The following is a 26,923-nucleotide window of genomic DNA, read 5'->3' as shown; positions in this document are numbered from 1 at the left end:
AGACCAAAAATGAGCACTTTTGGAGCTTTATTTACTGATTTAGATAAAAAAGTCTGATTTATCGCATAAATTAGCATAATTAATCAAAATAAAATAAAAGAAGACTATTTTGGAAAATTTAAATATACGATCTTGTAGATTACATCACACACTACCATTGTGCAAATTTCCGCGGCGATCGCGCGATCCACGGCTGAGATCTTAAGGGGGGGCCCTTTAGGCCCCCCCCCCCCCCCCCCCCCAGTCTTTCGAGCTACCAAAATAGCCCAGTCTTTTTAGGGTTAAGCATTGTACAGTTGTATATATCCCTTCACCCTCATAAAGCATTTTTCTCAAAGTACGATTTCAATTTTTGAACCTGCATACTCATCTTGTGAAAATGCTTACAGGTAATAAGTATGAAACTTGCAACAAAGAGACTATACAGAAGGAATTTCTTTTTCCTGATTACTAAAACTTGTGTGACCTTCCCATAATAAATCAATAATTTCACAACACACATGCCAGTAATAGAAATGACCTGAAGGTATCATGTTGCATCAACTTAACTGCAAACACCAGAAATTAGCTGTGTGCAATGAATATCCCTGAATTTGAGTGCATCAGCAGAAGTACACTGAGGCTATTTTCAGTGCATCAACACCAAGTCCTCACAATTATACCTCCCGATTCTCAGGTCTCTTGTCCACTTCAGCCTTGTTAAAGTTATGTCTGTATCTGTTCTTTCGTTTCTTCTTTGGAATCTCTCCCACCCCTTCTTGCATGTAACCTGGGGATGGAAGTACAAGTAAATAAATGATTGAATTCATTTATTTCCATATTGTTTAAAAAAACACAAATGAAATATAAAAATTTGAGACTTACATCATGTAAACTACAAGGATATATAAAAACTGGAGGAGTCAATAAGCCCATAGGCCTTTTACAGGCTGATCCCTGTCAGATACGAGTAACTAACAATTGTAAACAAAAAATGGTATGCCTAACATGCAGACATTGTTAAGAGAAGAGGTAGGAATAAATATTGTAGCTGATATACGTATTTACAAGTCCAAAAGTATTCCTGGACTTTTATTCTCATCAAAATGTTATGAGATCCATCTCAAATCTGAATAAATACTTTGTATGTCAATTTCTTCCTCTTTTTCTGTCATGTTTGTGAAATTTCTCTTTGGTAGTGTATTGGATGTCACACAAATTAACAACATCCAATTTCAGTGTTCTCCCAGCACCATGTTATATGATTTATGCAATGAAAAAATGTAGGTATCATGCCCATTACCTATGCACACTATGTTAACCTGAAGCGAACATGTTTTCGTATGTGCAGAATCTTCTGCAAAGACACAAAGATGTTCCTACCTGCTGTTCTAAGAGTACATCACACTCACAGACATCATCATACCTCTCTCCATGCATGTGGGTGTATCTGGGAAGTCAATGGACCAGTAGTGCTGTGGGGTGTTAGGTGGACTGTAGTGGCCACGGTGACGGGAACAGGTCTTCATCCTCTCAGCAAGTTCTTCGTCCGATAAAACAAGATTTCCATAGTACTGTTATGGACAGTAAAAAGAATAAACAGCAAACTCTGGTTAAATTTTCAAAAGGCCCTTTTCAAAAGATCATTTTTGGCTCATGCTGTTTCCAGTCTCTTTATATCCTTTGTTGATTTTTTTTTTCAAATCCTTTCACATCACAAAAGAATACTACAATACAACAGTGTAGCAATGTACTGCTGCTAGATAATTTGTTCCAAGTTGCTTTAAATCTAATGATGGGTTTTAGAGAAAATGTGATACGAGAACAACATATCACTAAAGATGGATGGTGGACAAAGAACTCAAGTGATAGCTAAAGTACCAGGCAGGCTCAAAATTGCATTTGAAAAGGCAATACGGAATTAACTATGTCTTTTCAAGTGTCAGATGGTAGGGTAGTTTATGTCTTTTTTAAACAGAAGTGCTATGTGGTTTAAAGTTTTGCTAGCTCACAAGCCGTGCAAGTTTTTTTTTTAAGGCAGAGATTTTTGTGACAGGGCAGCAGGACTGACGTATTGCCTCCACCATGACGCAGTCCTTGTATACAAGTTGACAGGCTGACTGCTCAACTCATAACCAATTGTACCAATACTTTAATTTACTCTCAGGCCATGTGCTCATATGCATCCATACCCACACTCATGCAAAACACAAACACACACATAAACAGTATGTGACCCGCGACAACGGTTTCAGGCAAAAGTCGCAAGAGCAAATTCCCTTCTAGGCGGGGTACAAAGATTTTGACTATCATTTTTGTCGATTTAGGTTTTTTGCAGAAATCGAATCTTTGATATGTTTTCTACATCTACACTAAATTTCATAGCATAAGACTAAGTTTTTCCTATCGAAAATGGAATTTTAAGCACCCTATGTTGGATCGCACTCGTCAGTTTCGAGTTTCTTTCGAACGCCGCGCCAATTTCCCCAGTGTTGCTACGGCGCATGGTCTCGCATGAGATTGGCTGGTGCGTCGCATACATTTCCATAATTCGGCTTTCGGAGACACCAGTTGCAGCGTGTGGGGAATGCTTTGTCCACGCGTGCACGATTACATGCTCCATTGTTCTTGCTAGAGTGGTTTATACGCTCGCTCTGTAGTGCGTGCTCTTCGTTTGGCTTTCTGTCCAAACTATTCTAACGCAATGTTCGACAACGGAAGTGAAACAAAAATCGTGTAGCATGACATAATCGTGTGAAAAAAAAACCTAAATATTCTCAAATTTGTCTACTTGTACATGTAGTAAAGATTATGACAGCAGACTGCCTCAATGGAAGGCAGATAAGAGGAAAGGAGCGGTCACATGTGACCAATTATATTCAAATACTACACATCAAAATCGCACCAAACTAACGAGTCGTGTTTGGGTTTTTTTTTTTTTTTTTAATTTAAGCAAAAGGGTCGCCAATGATAAAGACAAATCAACCACAATGAAAACACAATTTGTAAATGTGTGGATTCGCCACCGCTCCTGTTACACATGCACACAGTCATGGCGTGTGGATGCCATTGCGTAATACGTGCACCATACACGTCATGCACATGTACACCATACGTGCAATTATCGTATTCGCCATCTTGAAAGACGTACTGGTAAACAAAACCGAGCGAAACGCATTGTTTTTCGGCTCCATACGCTGAGCTCCGAGGAAGGTGCCCGGGAAATTTGACTCTCTCAGTGAGCCAATCAGAAGGCGATGTGGTTGCTAGAGGCAGGGCTTAACATCGGCACCATCGTACGGATGGGTGATTCTCCCCTCGCATCGCCGCTCGGACATTGTCTTTGAGAAAGAGGTGAATCTTCAAAGCCTGTTTTCACGCAATTTTGTCAGGCTAACAACTTTAAAAGTGCATTTCATTTCTCTTTGTATGCCCACTTATGGTGCCGAAGAATACAAGTGTTTTATATCAATGCAAAGCTTAGGAAATGGGCAATGTGATTCAGTGAAAAAATGAATTTTCAAAATTCCCGACTTTTGACTGAAACCGTTGTCGCCGGTCACGTATGTTCTTCCTACTGTAAAATCCTCATTGTCTCTATCATCACTATGTACGAAACAGAAGCTTCTGCTCTGTCATCAAGAATATCTTAATTTCCAATCACTGAACAAGAAGGTAGTCTGAGCTACAATTTGTAACTTCTTTTTTTTCTCTCTTTCTTTTATGATTTGCATGCCATCTCCACGTGAAAGTATGGTAGCTTGTACAGGAGGAAAGCATCCTTTTTAAATTTGATTGTGATAACAAAGCACACAATGCTGAGAGTGCATATCCAGGCAGGTCCTAACATATAAACTTGACTGACATCTTTATGGTTGAAAAAAAGAAAACAAACAAACAAACAAACCAGAAAACAGAAAAGATGTGGAAGGGAGAGACAGAGTTACTGACAATGACTGAGATAGATGAAGATGCCTGGTAGATCATGTGATCAAAACTCAGGCCCAGCGATACGGTGCAATTAACTCCTCGAAAAGGGGCGTAAGCTTTTGAATTCCTAGTGGTCATCGAAGCACTGTGCAGAGCAAAGGACAAAAAATCTTGAAAGTTCACCTCCTCATATTTCCCTTATTTTACCACCAAATCCCTTGAAACTCCACATATGTATCTAATATGAATATATCATCCTTCATCTGAATTTTGGGCAAAAATGCTGATGTATCTTTCAAGATATTTGCATTTTTCTGTTTGAGTCGATCGTGGGGAAAGGGTTATGATTATTTCCTGACACAAGTCTGCTATGTATAGCATATGCACTTGATTAACATATTGCTAGTCTATATACCCCAGACTCACTACCTGCGAAGTTTCACGTTTGCACAATTAATAGTTAGGTTAAAATCAGAGCAAATAGACAACCTAATTTTAGAGAAAATACTGGACATGCACAACTAGATCATCCTCCTGCGCATGCATTCTCAATTGGACAGTGCACACCAATTAGTGGTGTCAGGTTCGGCGCACGGCAACAGAGATCAGTTTCGGTCCGCAGGAAGGGTGGTGGGTGGGTGAGAAATGAACTCTGCAACGTGCTTCAACTGTTTCATGCAGCATGAAAACCGAATGAACACTGGAATGCATAATGCTTACGCTATGGATTTTATGTGGGTCACAAATGACAGTGGTCTAGGTTTGCTCCCGACATAACCATGCGACAATATTAGAGAATTGATATTTGGAACACAGTATGGACATACTACCACAAGTCATACACTGAAGTTTCATTTTGGGGCAATATAGAAAAATGTGAAAAATTAACACTTTTTCAGAGACCAAAATTTATTTTTTGGAGGCTAAGTTTCCATATTATTTTCACAGGTTTATCCTCAATAAAACCCCAAATAACTAACATTGCCATTTAGAGAATAGTTTCTCTGTCAATTTGCTGTATAGATTTTATCATTTGATGGCTTCTGAGGCAAGATATTGCGATTGTCCTGCAACACTTCCCCAGCGGTTTTGCGTAAACAAGCTGTTTACTTTATGCAAATTTAATAAGGTAGTGAAGTCAAAAGCTTTTGGTGAGTTAATTGCACCATATCGCTGCGCCTGAACTAGGAAGAGAAGAGACAGACAGATGGGGGAAACAAAACAAAAAGTAAGTATGAACAAAGAAAAATGAAGATACTTGTGGAGAAATATATGTCATCAATTTCAAGCCTATCATCCCATGTACATGAAAGCAAATGGCTAGTATCTGAGTGTGTCAAAAAGTCAGAAAAAAGGGACACGAAGAGCCAGAGAAAAGGAGCATAGAGTGGGAACAAACTGACAGCATTACATACATCAGGGCCGGTGGAGCGTTTTCAAAAGTGTGGGGGCCCACTTCCGGGTTTCATGAGCTAACAAGCAAAAAAAAAAAGTCCTTGGCTCATCTCTCCCCTTCCATTTCCAGGTTTCTTCAGCTGACAAGCAAAAAAAATAAAAAAAGGTCCTCAGCTTAAAAAACAAAAAAACAAATCCAAAACAAAAATAAAGGTCTTCACTGAAAAACATAACCTTACCACCCTCACACTTCAAGATCTCTATCTATTTCTATTAAAGGACAAGTTCACCTTCATAAACATAAGGATTGAGAGAATGTAGCAATATTAGTAGAACACATCATTGAAAGTTTGAGGAAAATCAGACAATCCGTTCAAAAGTTATGAATTTTTGAAGTTTTTGTGCAGTACCCGCTGGATGAGAAGACTACTGCTGTGTATGAATAACTTAGATGTCACATGCGTACAACAATATAAGGAAAATATAAAGAGAATTTCACAAAATTCCATCTTTTGAAAAAAGTACACATTTCCCTGACTCCTTACCGACACATGTTATGGGTAATATTATTCCCCCTGCCTTTAGAAAGAGGCAAGTCAAGTGCTCTTTTATTATGCGAAAAAAGTGAAAATATGTTGAATTTTCTTTTACATTTTCTTTATACTGTTGTACACATATGACTCACAAGCTGTCGTAGTCTCCTCATCCAGCGGTTCCAACACAAAAATTTAAAAAATTCATAACTTTTGCATCGATTGTCCAATTTTCCTCAAACTTTCACTGATGTGTTCTACTAATATTGTTGCATTTTCTCAATCCTTATGTTTATGAAGGTGAACTTGTCCTTTAAGTGCCACTTACGTACTTCCGGGTTAAAAAAAGTGTGGGGGCCCAAAGTGATGACACCTTTAATATGTATTCCTTTGTATGGTGCACAAAAAGTGTGGGGGCACGAGCCCCCACAGCCCCCACGGTTCTGCCGGCCATGTATATGTGACCCGCGACAACGGTTTCAGGCAAAAGTCGCAAGAGCAAATTCCCTCCTAGGCGGGGTACAAAGATTTTGACCATTATTTTTGTCGATTTAGGTTTTTTGCAGAAATCGAATCTTTGATATGTTTCTACATCTACACTAAATTTCATAGCATAAGACTAAGTTTTTCCTATTGAAATTGGAATTTTAAGCACCCTATGTTGGATCGCATTTGTCAGTTTCAAGCTTCTTTCGAATGCCGTGCCAATATCCCCAGCGTTGCTACGGCGCATGGTCTCGCATGCGATTGGCTGGTGCGTCGCATACATTTACATAATTTGGCTTTCGGAGACACCAGTTGCAGCGTTTGGGGAATGCTTTGTCCACGCGTGCACGATTACATGCTCCATTGTTCTTGCTATAGTGGTTTATATACGTTCGCTCTGTAGGCGTGCTCTTCGTTTGGCTTTCTATCCAAACTATTCTACCGCAATGTTCGACAACGGAAGTGAAACAAAAAATCATGTAGCATGACATAATCGTGTGAAAAGAAAACTAAATATTCTCACATTTGTCTACTTGTACATGTAGTAAAAATTATGACAGCAGACTGACTCAATGGAAGGTAGATGAGAGGAAAGGAGCGGTCACATGTGACCAATTATGTTCAAATACTACACGTCAAGATCGCACCAAACTTACGAGTCGTGTTTGTTTGTTTGTTTGTTTTAATTTAATTAGCACCACCGAACAAAGCAGCATATGCATGTCTTGTAAAAGCAAAACAAACAGGAAGCATGACCCTTGCCAGCACTAGCAATTTTCTCCCTTCAAAAGGGTCGCCAATGATAAAGACAAATCAACCACAATGAAAACGCGATTTGTAAATGTGTGGATTCGCCACCGCTTCTGTTACATGCACACGGTCATGGCATGTGGATGCCATTGCGTAATGTGTGCACCATACACAATGTACATGTACATCATACGTGCAATTATCGTATTCGCCATCTTGAAAGACGTACTGGTAAACAAACCCGAGCGAAATGCATTGTTTTTCGGCTCCATACTCTGAGCTCTGAGGAGGGTGCCCGGGGAAATTTGACTCTCTCAGTGAGCCAATCAGAAGGTGATGTGGTTGCTAGAGGCGGAGCTTAACATCGATTGGCACCATCGTATGGATGGGTGATTCTCCCCTCGCATCGCTGCTCGGACATTGTCTTTGAGAAAGAGGTGAATCTTCAAAGAAGTGCATTTCATTTCTCGTTCTATGCCCACTTATGGTGCCGAAGAATACAAGTGTTTTTATCAATGCAAAGCTTAGGAAATGGGCTATGTGATTCAGTGAAAAAATGGATTTTCAAAATTCCAGACTTTTGCCTGAAACCGTTGTCGCCGGTCACATATGGTGTATGATTCTAACAGTGAGCAGGATTTTTCACAGCACGTATGTAGGCTGAAACAAGAGGGATTGAGGAGGTAGGGAAGCTAGAACCCGAGACGTAGATAGCTGTAGATCATGTAGAAAGGGAAAGGTACACATATGGATATGAATAATGTACTCAGTAAATAAGATATCTAAAGATAATATAAAGTTTTGGTACCAGTACCTCAAAAGTCTCCCTGAATTTCCTTGTCTTAGTTTGTGTTTCAGGTTAAAGTACCTTTCATATAACTAACACTGTGAGACTTACTCGCCCCAAAGTGCTCTCATGTCTTAGTAATCATGCAATTAACTGCGACCAGCAGCCCCATACGCATAGCGTAATGAGGCTGCGCATTGTAGCATTCAGGATTACGACAGACGTAGTATCGCGGGTAAATATCAACCTAAAAATTCAAAAATTTCTTCAATTTGAAGACTCACCAGTTAAGTTGAAGTATTGACAACAGGCTTCGAGCAACGTTTGGTTCTGCCAATAGTCCCTTTCTGTTCGAATTGATGATTGAATGTGACTCGGTCGAGAGGACCTTGGGAGAGCTACACTGAATTGACGGTCAGTGCAAATTTCAAATCCATGAACGGATAAGATGTCTGTGTGCGCATGCGCTGGCCGTCGACGGCTCTGGTACGAAACCATTATTGCATGATTACTAAGACATGAGAGCACTTTGGGGCGAGTAAGTCTCACAGTGTCAGTTATATGAAAGGTACTTTAACCTGAAACACAAACTACACCGTAAGACAAGGAAATTCAGGGAAACTTTTGAGGTACCAAAACTTTATATTATCTTTAACAAGCAAAGAAGATGAATAGGTGAACCCACAAGAAACTGGAAAGGTCCTGTCTATGGAATGACATACAGCTTGTAAAGTGATCACTTACTGAAGCACACTCCTTGCAGTCAAAGCCTTTCAGTTTCTGTCTTTCATGCCTCTTTCTTACTACGTCCTTAAACTTGTAGGGTAGTGCCTCCTTCTTCACTGGAACACTGAGGGGAAAACAAGCACATGGGCTGGTGTTATGGAGAAGGGATACTGAATTCTTGCACATAAAGGTCACCAATTTGAGATGAACTGTTTGTTTGGTATGATACTGACTGATTCTTGCTTCTTGTTTCAACACTGTTTCATTCTTAAGTAACCATGAGTAGCTTTACCACTGGAAGAAAGAAGCTAAGCTCACCTGTCAAAGTCTGTCAGGTGGCTACTTGGTTCACAGTGACTTCCATCAGTCTGATTCTCTGGATCAACTCCAGGCAGTATTTCCTCAGCATCAATGAATCCTACGCTGCTCTTTGACAACTGATCTTTTTCCTTCTCTTCCTCCTCATCATCTTGGCAATTTTCTCTCATATCTGCCTTGCCTGAATTGAATGCCTCATCTTCAAACATGTCTGCAAAGCTGTCATTAACAAACTCCAGATTCTCATCGTCATTTTGTTCATGAACAGTTCTGTGTCTGTATGATGCAGTCTCCCTTGGACTCTCTGATTGATCCTCTTCATCACTCTTGTCTTCCAGAAAGCTGGATCTAACAGCAGGGTCAATACTGCCATTAGGGGCACACAGCATCAGGTTCAAACTACTAACTCTCTGCTCTTCATCTATTTCAGACACACATACACCTTGTTCATAGTAGTCATGCCTCGCCTCCTTGCCTTTTATTGATTCCTTTTGTAATGATGCCAATTGTCCCCTGTTGTCATGATGGCCACTGCTAAGATTATAACTCTTGGGTAAAAGAGGTACTTTAAATGTATTATCTCTCTTAACGTGAAGATTTTCTTCCTGACATATATCATCTGTAACCATGACATTTTGAACTGTCTTTTGGTGGCACATATCATTCATTGCATCTGTACAGAAATGTCCAGTGTGCTTGGGCTGCATACCACTTGCTTTGCTTGTGACTTGCTTGAAAGATTTAGCTGACAGTGTTGTCTGAACCAAGGGTCTCGCTCTGTTTGTAGATGTCTGTTCAATATCAATAGAACTCACAGATGGTCTGCCATCATCATTCCAGTACTTTGATAATGGGGCTACCTGAAGTTTTGATGACCAATGAAGTCTACTTTCTAGGCTATCACCAGGATTCTTATCTCTGGAATTTCCACCCCTTCTGGCTTCTTCACTTGCTTTAGCACCACGATGAGATGCAGACAGTTTACCAGCTGGAGATGTCTCAAGACAATTATCACTTATTGCATCCATATGCATTCTTTTCCTCTTGCATAAGCTCAGATCTGCACATGCTTCCCTCTCTGAATCTATGGGTCGCTTCCTATGCCCTGTCATTGTAACCTTTGCAATGGATAAACTGTTTGTATCATCATGCTTCTGTTTCATGTAATGTCCTCCACTTTTGGTGCTTGAGATGATTTCATGATCTGGTGGTGGCTGGAGAAGAAGAAAAGATGTTTCAGAATTTCCACTCTCATAACATCCAGGACTTGTCACTGGGCTTCTATGAAGCTCTGCTGAATCATCATTCTCACTACTACTTTCTGCTGGACCATTTTCCTTCTGGTAATCATCCATCCATGAATCCCCTGGATGTGGTGACAGCTTGTTCTTGTGTTTCTCTTTGTATTTTCTTGATCCACTCAAAGATGATCCTGCTTGTATCGATGAAGCTTGGGTAATGCGACATTGTTCTTGTACTTCTGCATTACTTGAAGTGAACTTCCTACCCTCAGTGCCATAAAATGTTGGAGACATTTGAGTTGTTGAGTAATCCACAGAGAGCTGAGACTCTGACTGGGGTATCTTCATCTTACTGCCACACCTCTTTCCCAAAGGTGGCGAAGCCTCACTCTTACAGAATGCGTCTTTCTGCATGTTGTTCTGAGATGAAACAGATATCACTGGGGTTGATGAGTCAAGGGGTAGCAGGTGGTGCTGGTGTTCTTGAAAGTGGTGATCTTCGTCAGGAAGGTCAGGACAATCTGTAGGCAATGTTTCTGGGACACAGATGACTCTCTTGAGCACTAAATGCTTGTTACTCTTTGCTCTCCTAAATGTCCCCATTCCATCATTCCCTGCAAAAGCACTGGTATTGTGCAGGATTACACTGGAGTTTAACCCATTCCCTTCTACTTCACAATCACTACTATTATCACTCGTTTTACCAGTGTTTGCATGATCTTCAGGTATAAATTCTGTGTCTGGAACAAATATGCAATCACTGGAATCCAATTCCATTGCTTGGCCCTGTCCTGATGAACCTCCTCTGTCAATTCTTTTAGTTGCATGTTCTTTTTCATCCCGAGAAGTCTGCCTTCCATTTCCCAGCAAAATACCTGAAGAGGATGGACTCCTCTTCTCCAGCGGCACTTCTTGGTAGCGTACCTTTTTCTTCTGCTTGTTAGTGGAGAGCTTGCTGACTTTCCTTTCTATCCGGTCTGACACGGTATCATTCTGACAAGAGTCTGGAACAAATAAAATCTTCAAAGTTTAAGCAGAAATCAACAAAATTGCTGAACAAGATATCCAATTTCTCATCAAACAGTACTGTCATCATGCATCAATTGTTCTAGAATGTCAATACGAAGATTCATTACACACTGGTATTTTAGGTGTACAAATTGATTCAGTATCCACCAATTATTTAAAAAAGAAAAAAGAGAAGTGTCTGCTAATTTATTTTCATCAACGTAATGTTTTTATCTATCACAATTGATTGTACTCCTGATGGAAGATAAATCTACTAGATGGCAAAATGAGATGGGGAAAATGGCTATCAATTTAGCATATTTACTGCCCTACCATGGCACTGTACAGGTGTCACCTACTGCTGCTTTTGATTTTGGTTGCATTATATGTCTCAGCATGCCTCTGAAGTCTGATATTCCCTTTCTGAAATGTTGAAAAACTAGACATTCTTCAGTTACATGTATAGTTGCCCCCACATAATCGAGCATTGGATATATATCTATATAATACATGTAGGAACATGGCCGTAATGGGGCAATATCAGGTAACACTTTCAAGGCACATTATTTTTATCACATTAATTGGATGAGACAATAGTTCAAGCCAAAACATAGTACTTGGTGGGACCTTAACATTCATCTTAAACCATTTGGAATTTTTTTGCTATTTATGAGACAGATCTACCAAGAAACTTGTCTGGCTGGCATGATTTGCCAAGTTATCAAAGTTGTTTGTAGTATTCAAAGGAAATTCAAAGGTATTCAAGGAATCAAAGAGTGTGAATTTAACAATAAAAGTCAGTATACAAACTTTATTTCTGGAAGAACCCTCCCCTGTTCAGTAGTGGTTGTGTAGACTGCTGCTAGTTCCTGATGATCAATTCTTAAATATTAAATCGGAATGCAGAACAAACTGCAAGCAATTCACTTTCGCAAGCAATGGATACTGTTAAGGCCCTATATATTGTAATCGATGTTATCACTGTAAAACATTCTGTAGCAACCACGATTGGGTAAGCTCTGAAACTCTGGTACTTTCAGTGAACTTTTTCGTTCATATTTCACATTTCTCATCATTACCAGATGATAATCATGTAAATATTATGGTGTTCTTTCACACATTTCTTATACATAAGTGTACGGATTAGAGCAAAGATCGTCAGTTCTGAAAGTATGAAAGAACTTTGTTTGGGCTTTGAACATGATACCTGTTACCTGCATGCGATTCAATACTACAGCTAGGGCATGTTTCAATCATCAGGTACTGGTAATGTTCATCCTACTCACTGTTGAACAGGGAGGACGCTGCAAGAATAAATGTCCGGTACACCAACTTTTATTACTTCAAACTCATGATCCCAAAATACTAAAAACCAACTCATCATCCAGGCAAATCACATCAGCAAGACAAGCCTCTTGGTGGACCCTTCAAATATTGCAAGCAAATTCCAAATGATGGAAGATGCATTCTGAGCCCTTCTGAGAACTATGTTTTAGCATTAAATGGGATCGTTTTTTCCCCATCAAATATTCACACAAAATAACCAGTTTGTATGAAAGGAAGATGTATTAAAAGAGAAACGTACCTAAAAAGTCCAAATCAGACAAAGTACAGCCAGGATATTAAATGCCTCTTCTCAACTGCTAGGTTTATATTAACTGATAAGATATTGATTATGAAAATGCAGATCCTTCATGTCTCTGATCAACAATATCTATACTTACAAAAATGTCTCACATACGAAGTTAATGACTGATGTATATCATTAGTATTGCTATTAAAGTCTTGTTAAATCCAGGACAATAGCAGACTAGAAACTATGTCACGTGTTAAAATGTCACACTTGTAATCTGCAGTATGACATCTGGTCTGGTGTTTTCAACATATCCTAATAGACATCATACACACATACACTATCCCTCAATGTTATATACCTACCAGAAGGATCAAAAAAAAAAATCTTACACATGAATTTCAAGAATGAAAAGAGATAACTTTACCAGTTGCCCCTTCTTGTGGTGGGTATCTGGGAATGGACTCCTCCATTTGGCAGGTATTCAGTCTGAAGGAAAAGGAGAAACCAAAGTCTGTTACATGTGCACATGCCTAAACTACTGGGGATTTTCATACACACACACACACACACACACACACACAAACAAACAAACGAGTATTGTCATGCAATACAAATGTACTGTGTTCATTGTTTATCTGGGATACTTAGACTTAGAACAATGTCAGCATGGTCACCAAAAACGTTAGATGAGTAGACTGCTGCAGGATATAACTCCATATCATTTTCGACTAAATTCTGGCAAAAAATTAGGCTTGCATAGCAAATACAAGCAATGTATACATGCTGTAGTTTGGTAGCTTACAAATGTGCATGAATAAATGCATCACAAAAGACTATATTAGAAACTTGGATGACAAACCATCTACCACCATACCAAGTTTGAATGAAATCCTGGGGTTGAGTATCAACCAAGTAATTACAAATTGCTATGTGTTTATCTGTTAAGAATATTTGTACCTGTTAAAGGGAATGCAAACCCAAAGAGCAATGTGGATTGAGTGAAAGCAGCAACATTGGTAGGACACATCAGTGAAAGTTTGAGGAAAATCAGACAATCGATGCGAAAGTTATGAATTTTTAAAGTTTTGGAGTTGGAACCATTGGATGAGGAGACTGCTAGAGGTTATGACGTATGAGTGGACAACAATACAAAGAAAATGTAAGGAAATTCAACAAAAATTCCCTTTTCTAGCATTATGAAAGAGCATTTGACTAACTGCTTTCAGAAAGCAGGGGGAATAATAGCTACCCTTAACATATGTCACTATCAAGTTGATGGAATTTGTAATTTTCATGAAAAAGTGAATTTTTGTGGAATTTTCTTTATATTTTCTTTATATTGTTGTCCAATCATACGTCATAACCTCTAGTAGTCTCCTCATCCAATGGTTCCAACACCAAAACTTTAAAAATTCATAACTTTTGCATCGATTGTCCGATTTTCTTCAAACTTTCACTGATGTGTTATAGTGTTGCTGCTTTCACTCAATCCACATTGCTCTTTGGGTTTAAGTTCCCTTTAAGGATAGACTAGTGAGAGCAGCTGCTGATAAAAAACAAGAAACTAGAAATGCCGCTATGGTGACTCCTATGCCTCTGCCAATATCTAGAGTACATATGCGAGATGACAGTTTCACTTAATTGGCAAAAAATTGAAATAACGTCACAAATTTGCTAAGTATTTACTCTCCTTGAACTAGGTTTAATTTGGGTGGATGGCTAAATTGTTTATGAGAGCAAATATACAGGAATTTCAGCATTTTCACTTGACCTTTGCCCTTGAACTCCATAGCCCTAAACTCTTCAAATAATCACTACCTGGTAACATCCATTTTCATGACTACTTTGAGCTATTTTTAAAATATGGGAAAAAATTGAGATATTTCAACATTTTCACTTGACCTTTGACCCCACGCCAAAACTTTTTCCTATGGAGTAATGCATCCATACCTAGTTTGATTAAGTTTATGCATTGAGTAATATCCAATGTGCGGAGAAGAAATGTAATTTGAGCATTAAATAGAATTTCTGCATTTTAACCCGACTTGTGACTTTTGACCCTAAAATATTCAAGAGAATCACTGTCAGGCAGGATATGCACTAGGTACTAAGTTACACCTTGAGCCATTTTCAAGATTTGGAGAAAAAGTTAAATTTTAGCATATTTACTTGACCTTTGACCCCAAGACCCAAAATTTTCCTGGAGACTCTTCATCTTGTGATACATGTATGCACAATCTTTCATGAAAGAAAAAAAAAAACACCTTCAGGCATAGCACAGATATGGGGAAATAGTGGAATTTTCAGAATTTGACCATGACCTTTGACCTTTAGCATGAGCATGTGCACTCAAAAATTGATAGGCACAACTTTTACACACATACTTACATATGCCAAGTTTTATTAGGATATCTCAAATGGTTTTTAGGTTACATTGTACGGACAGACAGAAGGATGGAAGCAATGACAGAAGGATGGATGGACAGATGGACAGATGGACAGATGGACAGATGGACAACCCAAAAGCATAATGCCTCAATCAACACTTCATGGCGAAGCCATAAAAAAGGTGACCCTGCATCACTAAACACACAAACAGTTATCTAAAGATGCAGAAATGTAAAATTTTGAAAGAGGAGATCCTCAGCTTCAAAAGACATAGACCCATCTTAAACCATCCAACTTGGATCGGAGAAACCTGAGACGGGAGTGTCATGGTGCATCAGATATGTATTGCCTTTCTACCCCAGTCTACTCTGTGCAAGTTGAATCCAATGGGAAAGGAGAATAACATGCTCAACTAACATTTGATAAAAATGCATGGTGTAACAAACATATCGTTGCTGGGGCGACAAGACCTCGTATCTACACAATGTCAAATGTTCAGGGGAGCCAAAAAACATGGCGGCCAAAGCACTACAGCGAATGGGATAGCCTTTCCTTGGAAATGCTGTGGTGGCTTCATTTTTGCGTTAAGACACTTAGGATTTGGACAGGACATCACTTAACCGATTATTTGATCATTTAAAAAAAAAAAAGTCATTTTCACCAAAATTGTAGATACAAGGTCTTGTCACCCCAGCGACGATATACACTTTTCATATTTTAATCTTGGAATTTACTTTGACTCACACAGAAATTTGATCTCTAACTCTGACTTACAAATGTAAATTTTAAACATTATTAGATCTATTATTTACAACGGCAGAAGTTTATTTTATTTATAATTTTTTAGAGTCTGTGGGGTTTGCCCGAGGTTCCAAATGTCATATTTTGTGTGTCTCTGCCCAGGAGGGGAGTCCAAACAATCTAAAACATACATGTATAGATGCTATTAAATGGAAGCATCCATAATTCCTTAATGTTTGCTGGTGCCAACATGAGGAGTGTATTAAAGCAGACCAAAAACGGATGAGACTGGTGGAAATTGTAAAATCCAAACTTTGGAAATGGGTTAACAGGCCTAACAACTTCTAATGGTTATTTAGACAAGATTTTTCGTAAACATTTTCTTTATTCCTTCTCTCATACCTCTTTTTCACTGGTATTTTCTTTCTGCCTCTCTCTTTTGTGCGCCATGAGCATCTATTCATGATGGATACCGGCGCATTACAAGTGTTCATATTATTATCATTATTATCAATGACAGCCTGGAATGAGAGGAAACACTCAAATGTTTTAACTGTCAAGGCTGGTGCCCCAACCACTTACTTAAGACTCCACAATTTCCTTAAACTTTGTACAGGACCCACCACATTCATATTGGCAAAGGGATAAATCTCCTTGACATTATCTGTATTTTTTTTTTTTTTTTCTGGCTGCATTTGGCATTTTGTAACACTCAAAATTTACTAGAACCTGTAAGCGGACTTGGCTTTGTGTGAAGGCATCAAGGAAAAATGTGACGGTCACTACTGCCAATGGAAGGTATCACGGGCCACGACAACCTCTAGCTGTTGGCAAATTTGAGGCCAGAGTGCTTCTCTTTAATATTGTACCTTGCTGCCTGGAGCTGTGCAATTTTTGCTCGTAGCATCTGGTTCTCCCTCTTGTACTGCCGGCATCTGCTTTTCTCCTTCAAGGCCACTTGCGCATTCCTTTCCACAGAATGATTTGTAAATTTAAAAAAAAAAATACAAACAAACAATAATCAGCATGGCTTAAAGATTATAGCTAATCTTTAATTATCTTATTCCTTACAAACCAAACTCATTTATTTGAAAGAAATAAACAAAACACTTTTACTCTGTCATTGGACTTTCTGCAAACATAACTTTTAAAAGAGCGAATCAACCCAAATGCAATTTCAAGGTATGAAATTGTAACTTATTGCATCCCCTATGTCTTACAGAAAACCGAGCCAATTTGCTTCAGTGGTCAAAAAGACATGAGGATCTTTTTGGAACATGTCAGGAATCTCTTCCCTTAAAGTTTTATACATTGTGTTCACAGTTCCAAGAGCATCCAAGTGCTGAACTTGGAAGAAACAGACCCATTACATGCTTTTTACAAGGATCCATAATTCTCTGTGACCACTCAACCATATTGAATGGGTTTTTCTGTAAATGTAGGCAAGAAGTTATAGTTTCATTCCCTGAAATATCATTCCAATTGTTAAATAATTTTGGAAGTTATCGATGTGAAAATCTGATTGTAATTTTTTGGGGACATACTGCATAAGCCTAGGCAGACAGACGAGAACACAGTGCTGTTATTTCACAACCCTCAACTACACATCCAGCTTGCAAAATACAGTCATCCTAGCCTACGTCGAATCTAAAGGGACCGGAGAAAATCCTTTACCTTACAATGTACATGAATTTTGACATATTACAGTAGAATTAACACATGATTATATCCATTCAATCATGGAACTAAGCAGCTCCATGACTCAAGGTAGAATTTTAGTGCCATTCACAGCATTGCAAGTGAAATCTTGCAAATTTGGACATTTGGTGAAGTTTTGTTGAAAGCTGCTTTATTGAAGCAAATTAACAACACCCCACCCCCCCCCCCAAAAAAAAAAACTTCGTCAGAAAATTGACAGCCTTTTTATGCCATGATTTCTTAATGTGCATGCTAATCACTGAAAAAATGTGAAGTTTGTCACGTGACTTTCATACACTTTCTGTTCACTTCTCAAAACTCTCTCAGGTTACACCTCACTTCTGACGAAGGACAGTCAATCTTCGAGTATCTTAGTTATTCTAGATCTCTTGCTCGGTCGTTTTCATTCCACTTCTTTCTCTTATACTATAGTTTGATTCTCCTCCACTTATCTCTTGCTTACAACCCAACTGACCTTCTCAGGACCACCTCACTATCGTACAGTTGCTTTACAGGGTTATTTCTCAACTAGTGCTTTCTCTCCCTCAGGACTACACTTTAACTTTATATTCTCTCCCATTCCCTATTTTCCACAAGAACCTTTTCAGGACTGTATGAACTTTTATTTTTTCTCTCCCATGCAGCAACCCTTCAAGGATCCACTCAACCTCCTCTCCTTCACTTTCTGAGCTTTCATTGCTTTTCTTTTCTTCCTCTTACTCTACAATCTCAATGATTTCTGAACCTTTTATTTGATTTTCAAGTGCCACTATTTGCCTTCTTTACACTCTCCTTATGTTGCTTCCCTCCTCAACTCTCTGCTTCTAGGCTCTCCTTCTGCCAGCAATGGTCCCTGGAAGGACTACATGCACATGGCGTTACAGCAAACCTCTTTCCCAATAAAAATATATTATTGCAACAAATTTTGTAAGACTTGACATACAAAACTCACTCATTAGCATTAGTTGATGTGGTCTCCCAGGCTTGCCACAGCTCCTTTACCTCTGACTTCAGGCTTTCAAATACTGAAAATAAAAAGATGGGCAATTTTATTTACTACTTAAAGGGTGTGTACAGTTCTGGTCGGGGTGAGGATTTAGCTTTTAACGCTTTGCGAGATATTCAGAAACCAATCTATGAGATGTCAAAGAGCATGCAATTCTTAGGGTATCAAAAGTTTATTTGATGAAAATCGGTTTTGAAATGGCTGAGATATCCAAAAAACAAGGTGAAACAAAGAGATCCTAATAAAGTTGGGGCATGTCGCCTTTTATTATTCACTTTTGGGGATATCTCAGCCATTTGAAAACCAATAATCATCAAATAAACGTTGAATCCTTCTTAAAATCACATGCTCTTTCATATTTCATAAGAGGTTTCTCATTATCTCACTTAGGAAAGTTCAAAACATGAATCCCCACCTTAACAACTACTGTACAGTCCCTTTAAGGTATCAACACTACTGGAAAATGTTCACCAATATCATGATACATACTGTACATGAAGCAGTATGTAAAAAAAAGGGGGGTTGGTACAAGGAAGAAGGAAGTAAAATGTAAACAGTCTTAACATCCAGATTTATTACATTACAGTGTGATTTCCTCCACATTTCTTTATACATGTAAGTTGACATCAGATTTGTAAAAATTTCAGCAAAACCTGATGTTAATTAAAAAACAATAGTATTCTAGAGTTTCATGTTTTCATGTAAATGTTTTCATTGTATCAGGCAATATTTTAAAATCACCTCCTAAGTCTCCCATCGATCTGCATGCTAATGAACTCTCCCACTGATCTGCATGGTTATGAAATACAATATGTAGAAAAATCACTATCCTTCACATCAGATTACTGTTATATGTACAATTGTCTATCGATTATTCATTTAAAGGCATAATTCACCATTTGCTGATGAAACAAAAACCCAGCTTTAGTGCTTCAAAATAGTTCTGAAATGCGAGATAGGGATAGAAACAACCAGTGTAAAAAGTTTAATCAGTATAATCAATGCTAAATATTGTTACACATACAAAATGTGAACAAGAAGTATAATAAAAGTGTATCTAGATTAAACCGTCTACAGTTATGGTTTATTGAGAAAAGTAGTGTTATCTCCTAATAATTTAGGCTTTATTGCAGAATTTTTGCATGGTAGGATGTTTTGTGATACAATTGACCTACACATATGAATTAAATGTGATATCTTGAACATTATTGAAATTACTGCTCCCTATTACAAAAGGTAAACAGTACCTTTAAGTAAAATAGGGTTTTAGTTAGGGGTAAAGATATTTGTTTGTCTCTTGAAGAAATCGGAGGCAAGATGTTGCTGTACGACGTTTCGCTCGCTACTGCTGAGCTTCGTCAGGTACAAAGTCCTCATCGAAGTCCTTGCCCTGCTCACAGGACGGACAGATTACACTGTGCACAATTCCACTGACTTCACTGAATTCACTTGCACTTAAAACGTGCGCGTACGCGCACATTATAATGTTGACATGCTCCAATCGAGCACGCACGTTAAAATGTTGACATGCTCCAATCAAGCTCAAATTTTTTTTGCACACGTTTCAGATCATTTGGAGCATTTTTTGAAAAATTGAAAAAATTTTACGGACGCGTACACGCGCGCGCATATACGCATGCACAGCTCATATGCAATAGAAATTTTATGTTTTTCACGCGTATCAGATGTCTGAAGCGTCAAGGAATAATTCTAGTAAGTTTCAAGTCAATCCGACTCAATATGACGTCATACGGGCCCGTCAAAGTTGAAATTCCGCGCGCGCGTCAATGGCGATATACAGTGCAACTATGCCAAAAAAACGCCAATTTTAAATTCGATTTTACTCGTCAGGATGGACGGTGACCCCCCATTTTCTTTACATATTCTGAAAGCTGATGAGTTGTTATGTCATTTCATGGGTTGGCGATGCTGGCAAAATGATTAAAAGATATCAAATTTCTTAATGAATTAAAAAAAGTAAATTTTCTAAATGACGTCATCAAATTTCAAGTTCACTCGAGCGTAGCTCACTTATCCTTGGCCGATTTACACCCAAATTTCAGTATGTTGTAGCTAATCTAATGTTCTTTCATATTTGTTGGTAATACAAAATTTTGATTGGATGACGGCATCACCTCGTAAAAATGGATTGAAAGTAACCTTGTCAAATTTGACCAGTTTACGTGTTATCTCTATGGGAGTGCAGTTTTTCTGGAAATGAAAATTGACATGACTATCTTTTTCGAGCACTAGCTCACTTATGCTTCGGTGAATTTCTCCCAGATTTTGATATGTTGTAGCTGAGACTTTGGGCTATCGTTAGTGTGACCTTTGTTTTTTCATACGATGTCGACATCATGTCAAAAAACGTGGGTGAAATTAAAGCTTATCTTCGATGTATTGAGATATTTCTTTCTTTCTGCAACTTTCTTTGCAATAACTCAGGAAAAACAGCTGCTATCACCACCATATTTTGCACATCTTTCGTTCATGTCACGTACATTATTTCATAAAATAGCAACTACTTCGTTAGACGCCATCTTGGGTATCTAAATTAGGGTCAAAGGTCGTAAATGTTTCATCCTGTATCTTGGTGAATACACGTCCTGTCTTTCCCATATTTCACACACGTAAAGACCATGTTACAAGGATCATTTCACAAAATAACCACTTTTTGCTCAGATGCCATCTTGTCTGTGCAAAGTGGGGTCAAAGGTCATATGTACTTCTTTCTTTATCTTCGTTATGACGTGTTATCTCTATGGGAGGGAATTTTTCTAGATGTGAAAATTGACATGATTGTCTTTATCGAGCACTAGCTCACTTATGCTTCATTGAATTTCTCCCAGACTTTAATATGTTGTAGCTGAGACTTTGGGCTATCGTTAATGTACCCTCAATACTTTCATACATCATGTCGAAAAACTTGGTTGAAATTAAAGCTTATCTTCGATGTACTGAGATATTTCTTTCTTTCTGCAACTTTCTTTGCAATAACTCAGGAAAAACAGCCCCATCACCCCCATTATTTGCACATGTTTAGTTCATGTCACGTACATTATTTCATAAAATAACAACTACTTCGTTAGACGCCATCTTTGGTATGTAAATTAGGGTCAAAGGTCATAAATGTTTCATCCTGTATCTTGGTGAATACATGTCCTGTCTTTCCCATATTTTGCACACGTAAAGACCATGTTACAATTAAGGATCATTTCACAAAATAACCACTTTTTGCTCAGATGCCATCTTGTCTGTGCAAAGTGGGGTCAAAGGTCAAATATACTTCATTCTGTATCTTTATTAGTGTATACGGAATTCTGTACCAAAGATGGCAGGTCTGACTCCCTTTACTAAATGAGAATCCAAACATCACACGGCCAATGTCCCCTCATGACCGATGAAACCTGTATGGTCATGCTTATTTGGATCAGGACTCATAATATCATTGATTTCCGAACAGATCGGATCACCTAATTTGTCAGTGTTGACAAATTCCAAGTCTAGTTTTTTATTAAAACAAAAGAACAAAAAAGAACAAAAAATGGGGGTGGGGTGCGTGCGCCCCCCTTTAATTTTGTAAAGGCAACCCCTCTTTACGGAATTCCTGGACCTGCCCCTGACCATCAGTGTAAAATGTACATCTATCACTGCTTATCAGAGAAAATATGGGAAACACTAAAATCCCATTACTTTATTGTCTGACTTTGACGAAACTTCTCCCAATCCTGTAAGATTTACTTCCAATGAAAGCCCACTTGAACACAGTGTACTTGCATTGTTATCAAATGTTTATCAGTGCAGCAACTGATACGCCTCTCATTACATGAAACCAACAAGCAATATCACATCCTACAAAAATGTTATTTCAGCACGGCTGCAAACATCTGTGGTGAGAATACTGTAAAACGAGAAATGTTCGTGTGCATTTTAATTTCGCGAATTTCGCGAGCGTGAAGATTCGCGAAATTAAAATGCACGCGAAAGTTCTTTTGTACACTATATGCACTGAATGCCAGTGGCAGTTCGCGAAAATTCCATGCCGCAAAAAAGGCCGTCGGCTCCAATTCGCAAAAAATTCATGCCGCGAATATATCATGTTTTACAGTAGTTTGTGTGATAACATAAAATAGGTATCAACAGATTATTGATTAACAAGAAACAGACCATATAATCTTGAAATAGACTAAATAGAAACAAGTGAGGTTGGCCTGCATGTACATGTACATAGTGTACAGTACATGAGGTACTGGTATGTCATTTGTTAAGATGCAGGCCTCTCTTGTTGCAACACATTTGATGATACACACACAAGCTTTGCATAGCAAGCACTCACGCTTTATTCCTTTTTGCAGATTTTCCTCAAGATGCTGCAGATGGCAGATGATATTAAAATCCTTTGGAATTTTCCGTCCTTCCATCCTTCTGTCACACTTGATCTACACAAGAAGTACAAGAGTGCTGGTTTCCTACAAGTGCAATAAAAAATATATACAGTTGTATATGAGTTGAAACAATAACAGTCCTTTCTACATAAATTGTCCATGATCAGTGACTCATGTTACTATGCAAACATGATGATAGAAAAAAAAAACAACGACTTTAACGCATCTTATTGCATGATGCTGAATTGTTATCTTAATAAGTCCACCCTCATATACATGTGGATTGAGTGAATGTGCACAGTGCATTAGTAGAACCCATCAGGAAAATTGGACAATCCGTTCACAAGTTATAAAAGTATCTGCGTAGTCACTGCTGAATGAGAAGACTACTACAGTGTATGATGTCACATGCGTAGAATGATACAAGGAAAATATATAGAGAATTTCACGAAATTTAATTTTTTGAAAAAAGTGCACATTTCCTTGATTTGTCACTGACGTATGTCAAGGTAGGACCAGGGTAATATTATTCCCCCTGCCCTCAGAGAGGCACGTCAAGTGTTTATTATGTGAAAAAAGTGAAAATATGTTGAATTTTCTTTATATTTTCTTTATAGCGTTCTACACATGTGATATCACAAGCTGTAGTAGTCTTCCAATCCAGCAGTGACTGAGCAGAAACTTGAAAAATTCATAACTTTTGAACGGATAGTCAGATTTTCCTCAAACTCTCACTGATGTGTTCTACCAATATTGATGCATTCAGTCAATACACATGTCTATGAAGGTGAACTTGTCCTTAATGATAATACTGTATACGCTGAGGTTTTTATCTTTGTGAATTTTGCGAGTCTGGTGCTATTTGTAATATTAAAGGAAACCCAAACTCAAAGAGAAATGTGGATCGAGTGAAAACAGCAACATTTAGTAAAACACATCAGTGAAAGTTTGAGGAAAATTGGACAATTGATGCAAAAGTTATGAATTTTTAAAGTTTTGGTGTTGGAACCGCTGGATGAGCAGACTACTTAAGTACTAGAGATTATGACGTACAACATTTGTATGTGTGGACAACAATCTAAAGAAAATATGTGACCCTGCATCACAAAACCAACAAAAAGTTGCCAGACATGGATTTCTAGTTAAGGGCAGATTCTAAAAGAGCAGACTCTAAGCTTTAAAATGATGTAAAGCTCAACTGAAATGAACTCTCCTAACCCATCTAAATGTTGGAAAGAAAGCACACACTCTGGAAAAGTGTGAACTGAGAAAAGAGGCTCTGAAGTACAGGGTCTGTCTATTCAAGCACTTAATCTTTACCAAACCGTGCTTGCTGTGTGATGAATGGGACAAAAAACAGGATGTAAACCACAGCAGCAACAACAATGAAGGGACTATCAGATTAAGTTGATATTGATCATGCTGTATCAACACATTTTGTCCATGATTAAAATTAATAATGCCAACTTTCCAAGCAGTAGCGTTATCCCTTCAAAAGTTATCAGACTTGAAAGTGAAGAGTGTGCATAATTAAAGGGTTATCAAGAAATGAAAAGGGGCCTCTAAGACATACCCTGATCTCACTACTCTACTCTCTAATGGTAGATCTACAAAAAAGGGTCTTAGAAAAACTGTTGAAAATGCCCTTTCCCATTCATTTTATGATCCCAAACTTAAGAATAATGTAGAAGGGTAGCTCTTCCAGAAAATATGAAAAACTTAATATCGACTTGGTTGACCCATTTCACCTTTCTTGTGTCCTCACATAAAATCAAGGGGTGTGACTTTTTGTTCGTTCTGTCGCTATTTATACAGCGACCTAACTATACACAGCCCAATCGCTGTACGTAGCGCGACAGGCACAGCGTACTAACAGCTTCTGGTCGGGCTAACAGCGACCGGTGTGTATAGTTACCACTAGTTAGGTCACATCCAGAATTCCACAAAAATTCACTTTTCTAGCATAATGAAAAAGTACTTGACTAACCGCTTCCACAAAGCAGGTGGAATAATTGGTAGGGGTCCAACATGTTACCCTTACTAATTAAATGTAGCTTAACATATAATGACATAGAAATGTCAGTACCGGTAAATTTAATACATATCATTAAAGTTGATGGAATGTGTAATTTTCACGAAAAATAAATTTTTATGGTCATTGAATATTTAGGCCTATTCGAAAATCTAGATTCTAACGTTAGTTCTACATGCAGAATCTATATTTACTTAACATAGCCAGTTTAGCCGTAGTAGGTAGACTTTATAGCCTTATTAAAACTGTAAACGTTAGAAAGTTTAAAGGACAAGCTCACCTTCATAAACATAAGGATTGAGAGAATGTAGCAATATCAGTAGACCACATCATTGAAAGTTTGAGGAAAATCGGACAATCCGTTCAAAAGTTATGAATTTTTGAAGTTTTTGTGCAGTAACCGCTGGATGAGAAGACTACTGCAGTCTGTGAATAACTTAGATGTCACATGCGTACAACAATATAAGGAAAATATAAAGAGAATTTCACAAAATTCCATCTTTTGAAAAAAGTGCACATTCCCCCGACTCGTTACCGACAAATGTTATGGGTAGTATCATTCCCCCTGCCTTTAGGAAGAGGCAAGTCAAGTGCTCTTTTATTGTGCGAAAATTTTCTTTACATTTTCTTTATACTGTTGTACCGCATATGACTCACAAGCTGTAGTAGTCTCTTCATCCAGCGGTTCCAACACAAAATTTTTAAAAATTCATAACTTTTGCATCGATTGTCCAATTTTCCTCAAACTTTCACTGATGTGTTATACTATTATTGCTGCATTCTCTCAATCCTTATGTTTATGAAGGTGAACTTGTCCTTTAAGTAGGTCAAGAACCTCTAACACAGTTAGAATTCTAGAGGGTTAATAAGTAATCAATGGCATGCAAGTGCAATATTATTAGAAGAGCCAATATTGTATTAATTTGTAGGTCAACTGCAATAAAGAAGTTGGAGATAGACTGCTGTCTGACAGTCTAGTTTTACTTAGGCTCGGGTTTCACAAAAAAAAGAACGAGATCTAGAAACCTCCTATGTCATGAGGAGGTGTTTCCATGAGGTTATGCCGTGTTTTTAATGTTAACCATGAATACCTCAGTCCGACACGTAGCCATTCGCGTGTGTGGTAGCTAATTATTCAAACGCATTCGTTTCACATTCACGGGAGTTTGGTCAGAATGCCGTTGCCGTCTTGCTTGCACTTGACTTAATATGTTCTTGAGTTGATGATGCTGTGACGTATTGCAGATGTATGCGTACCAACAACTTGACAGGAGAGGAAAAAGTTTTTCCCAACGATCAGAGTAGAGATTAGTGTGTGTTTTTTCCCACAGAACTCGAGCTTCCCTTCTGTCCCTGATACTAAATACTGCTAATACAAGTAATACGTGCGCGGTCAATCATGTACTGAAACTACTGCTTGATTATGTACTAGTAGTTACTATGCGCGTACAAAATCCCCGCGCGATAATTGATACATCCGCCCTCTAGAGGGATGATTTTGACCAGTAGGTTTCATGCTCGGACACTCACAGGACTGTCATGGGAGTTCTTCCGGCTTTTTATATTTCTCTATTTGAATGTCAGTAGGCCTACTCTCTGCGTCTCATCACGAAGAGATTGGTCTCACTCGTACCTATAAAGAACATGCATACAGTTAAACCTGCCTTATCGGCCACGAGAGAAAAGCCATGGTAGAGACCCCTGTCTATAGCGGCCGTCTCCTTCGTCTCCCTTGGGTGGTCGCTGGAGTAAATTTTATATTTTGTAGACACACACCAGCGAAAACATAGGATTATGCTTGAAGCAGCCTAAAATCATGCTAAATTGCCATGAAATTACGTCACATTATGTCAACCAAACAACAACAACAACAACAATAAAAATCAAATTGGATTGTAATGCCCATTCGCATTGTGGTGCCCGATGGCTGACAAGCAAAAAAAA

General features: G+C 38.3%; 1 protein-coding gene across 1 annotated transcript; it reads right to left on the bottom strand.

The window, feature by feature from the left end:
• Nucleotides 1–431: 431 nt before the first annotated feature.
• On the bottom strand, nt 432–26,021 carry LOC139722640 (uncharacterized). Its single transcript, XM_071633934.1, has 10 exons — nt 26,006–26,021; nt 22,899–23,031; nt 18,509–18,581; nt 16,728–16,826; nt 13,154–13,215; nt 9,794–11,149; nt 8,905–9,325; nt 8,605–8,710; nt 1,406–1,553; nt 432–769 (listed from the first exon to the last, which is right to left on the bottom strand). Exons 2-10 carry the CDS (start codon nt 22,981–22,983, stop codon nt 657–659), a joined length of 2,463 nt encoding a protein of 820 aa, XP_071490035.1. The 5' UTR covers nt 22,984–23,031; nt 26,006–26,021; the 3' UTR covers nt 432–656.
• Nucleotides 26,022–26,923: the final 902 nt, after the last annotated feature.

The sequence above is a fragment of the Diadema antillarum genome, unplaced genomic scaffold (genome assembly GCF_040938485.1).
Source record: "Diadema antillarum isolate AM-2024a unplaced genomic scaffold, OU_Dant_1.0 scf00000168, whole genome shotgun sequence".
In the NCBI taxonomy this organism is placed as follows: Eukaryota; Metazoa; Echinodermata; class Echinoidea; order Diadematoida; family Diadematidae; genus Diadema; species Diadema antillarum.
This window is presented reverse-complemented; position numbering and strand designations above follow the sequence as displayed.

Excerpts from the sequence above, each read along its gene's own strand:
- LOC139722640 (XM_071633934.1), bottom strand. The coding sequence starts at position 22,983 with ATGGAAGGACGGAAAATTCCAAAGGATTTTAATATCATCTGCCATCTG. Across the intron at positions 11,150-13,153 it reads ACCACAAGAAGGGGCAACTG|ACTCTTGTCAGAATGATACC; the intron begins GTAAAGTTATCT and ends TATTTGTTCCAG. Across the intron at positions 8,711-8,904 it reads CACCTGACAGACTTTGACAG|TGTTCCAGTGAAGAAGGAGG; the intron begins GTGAGCTTAGCT and ends TTTTCCCCTCAG.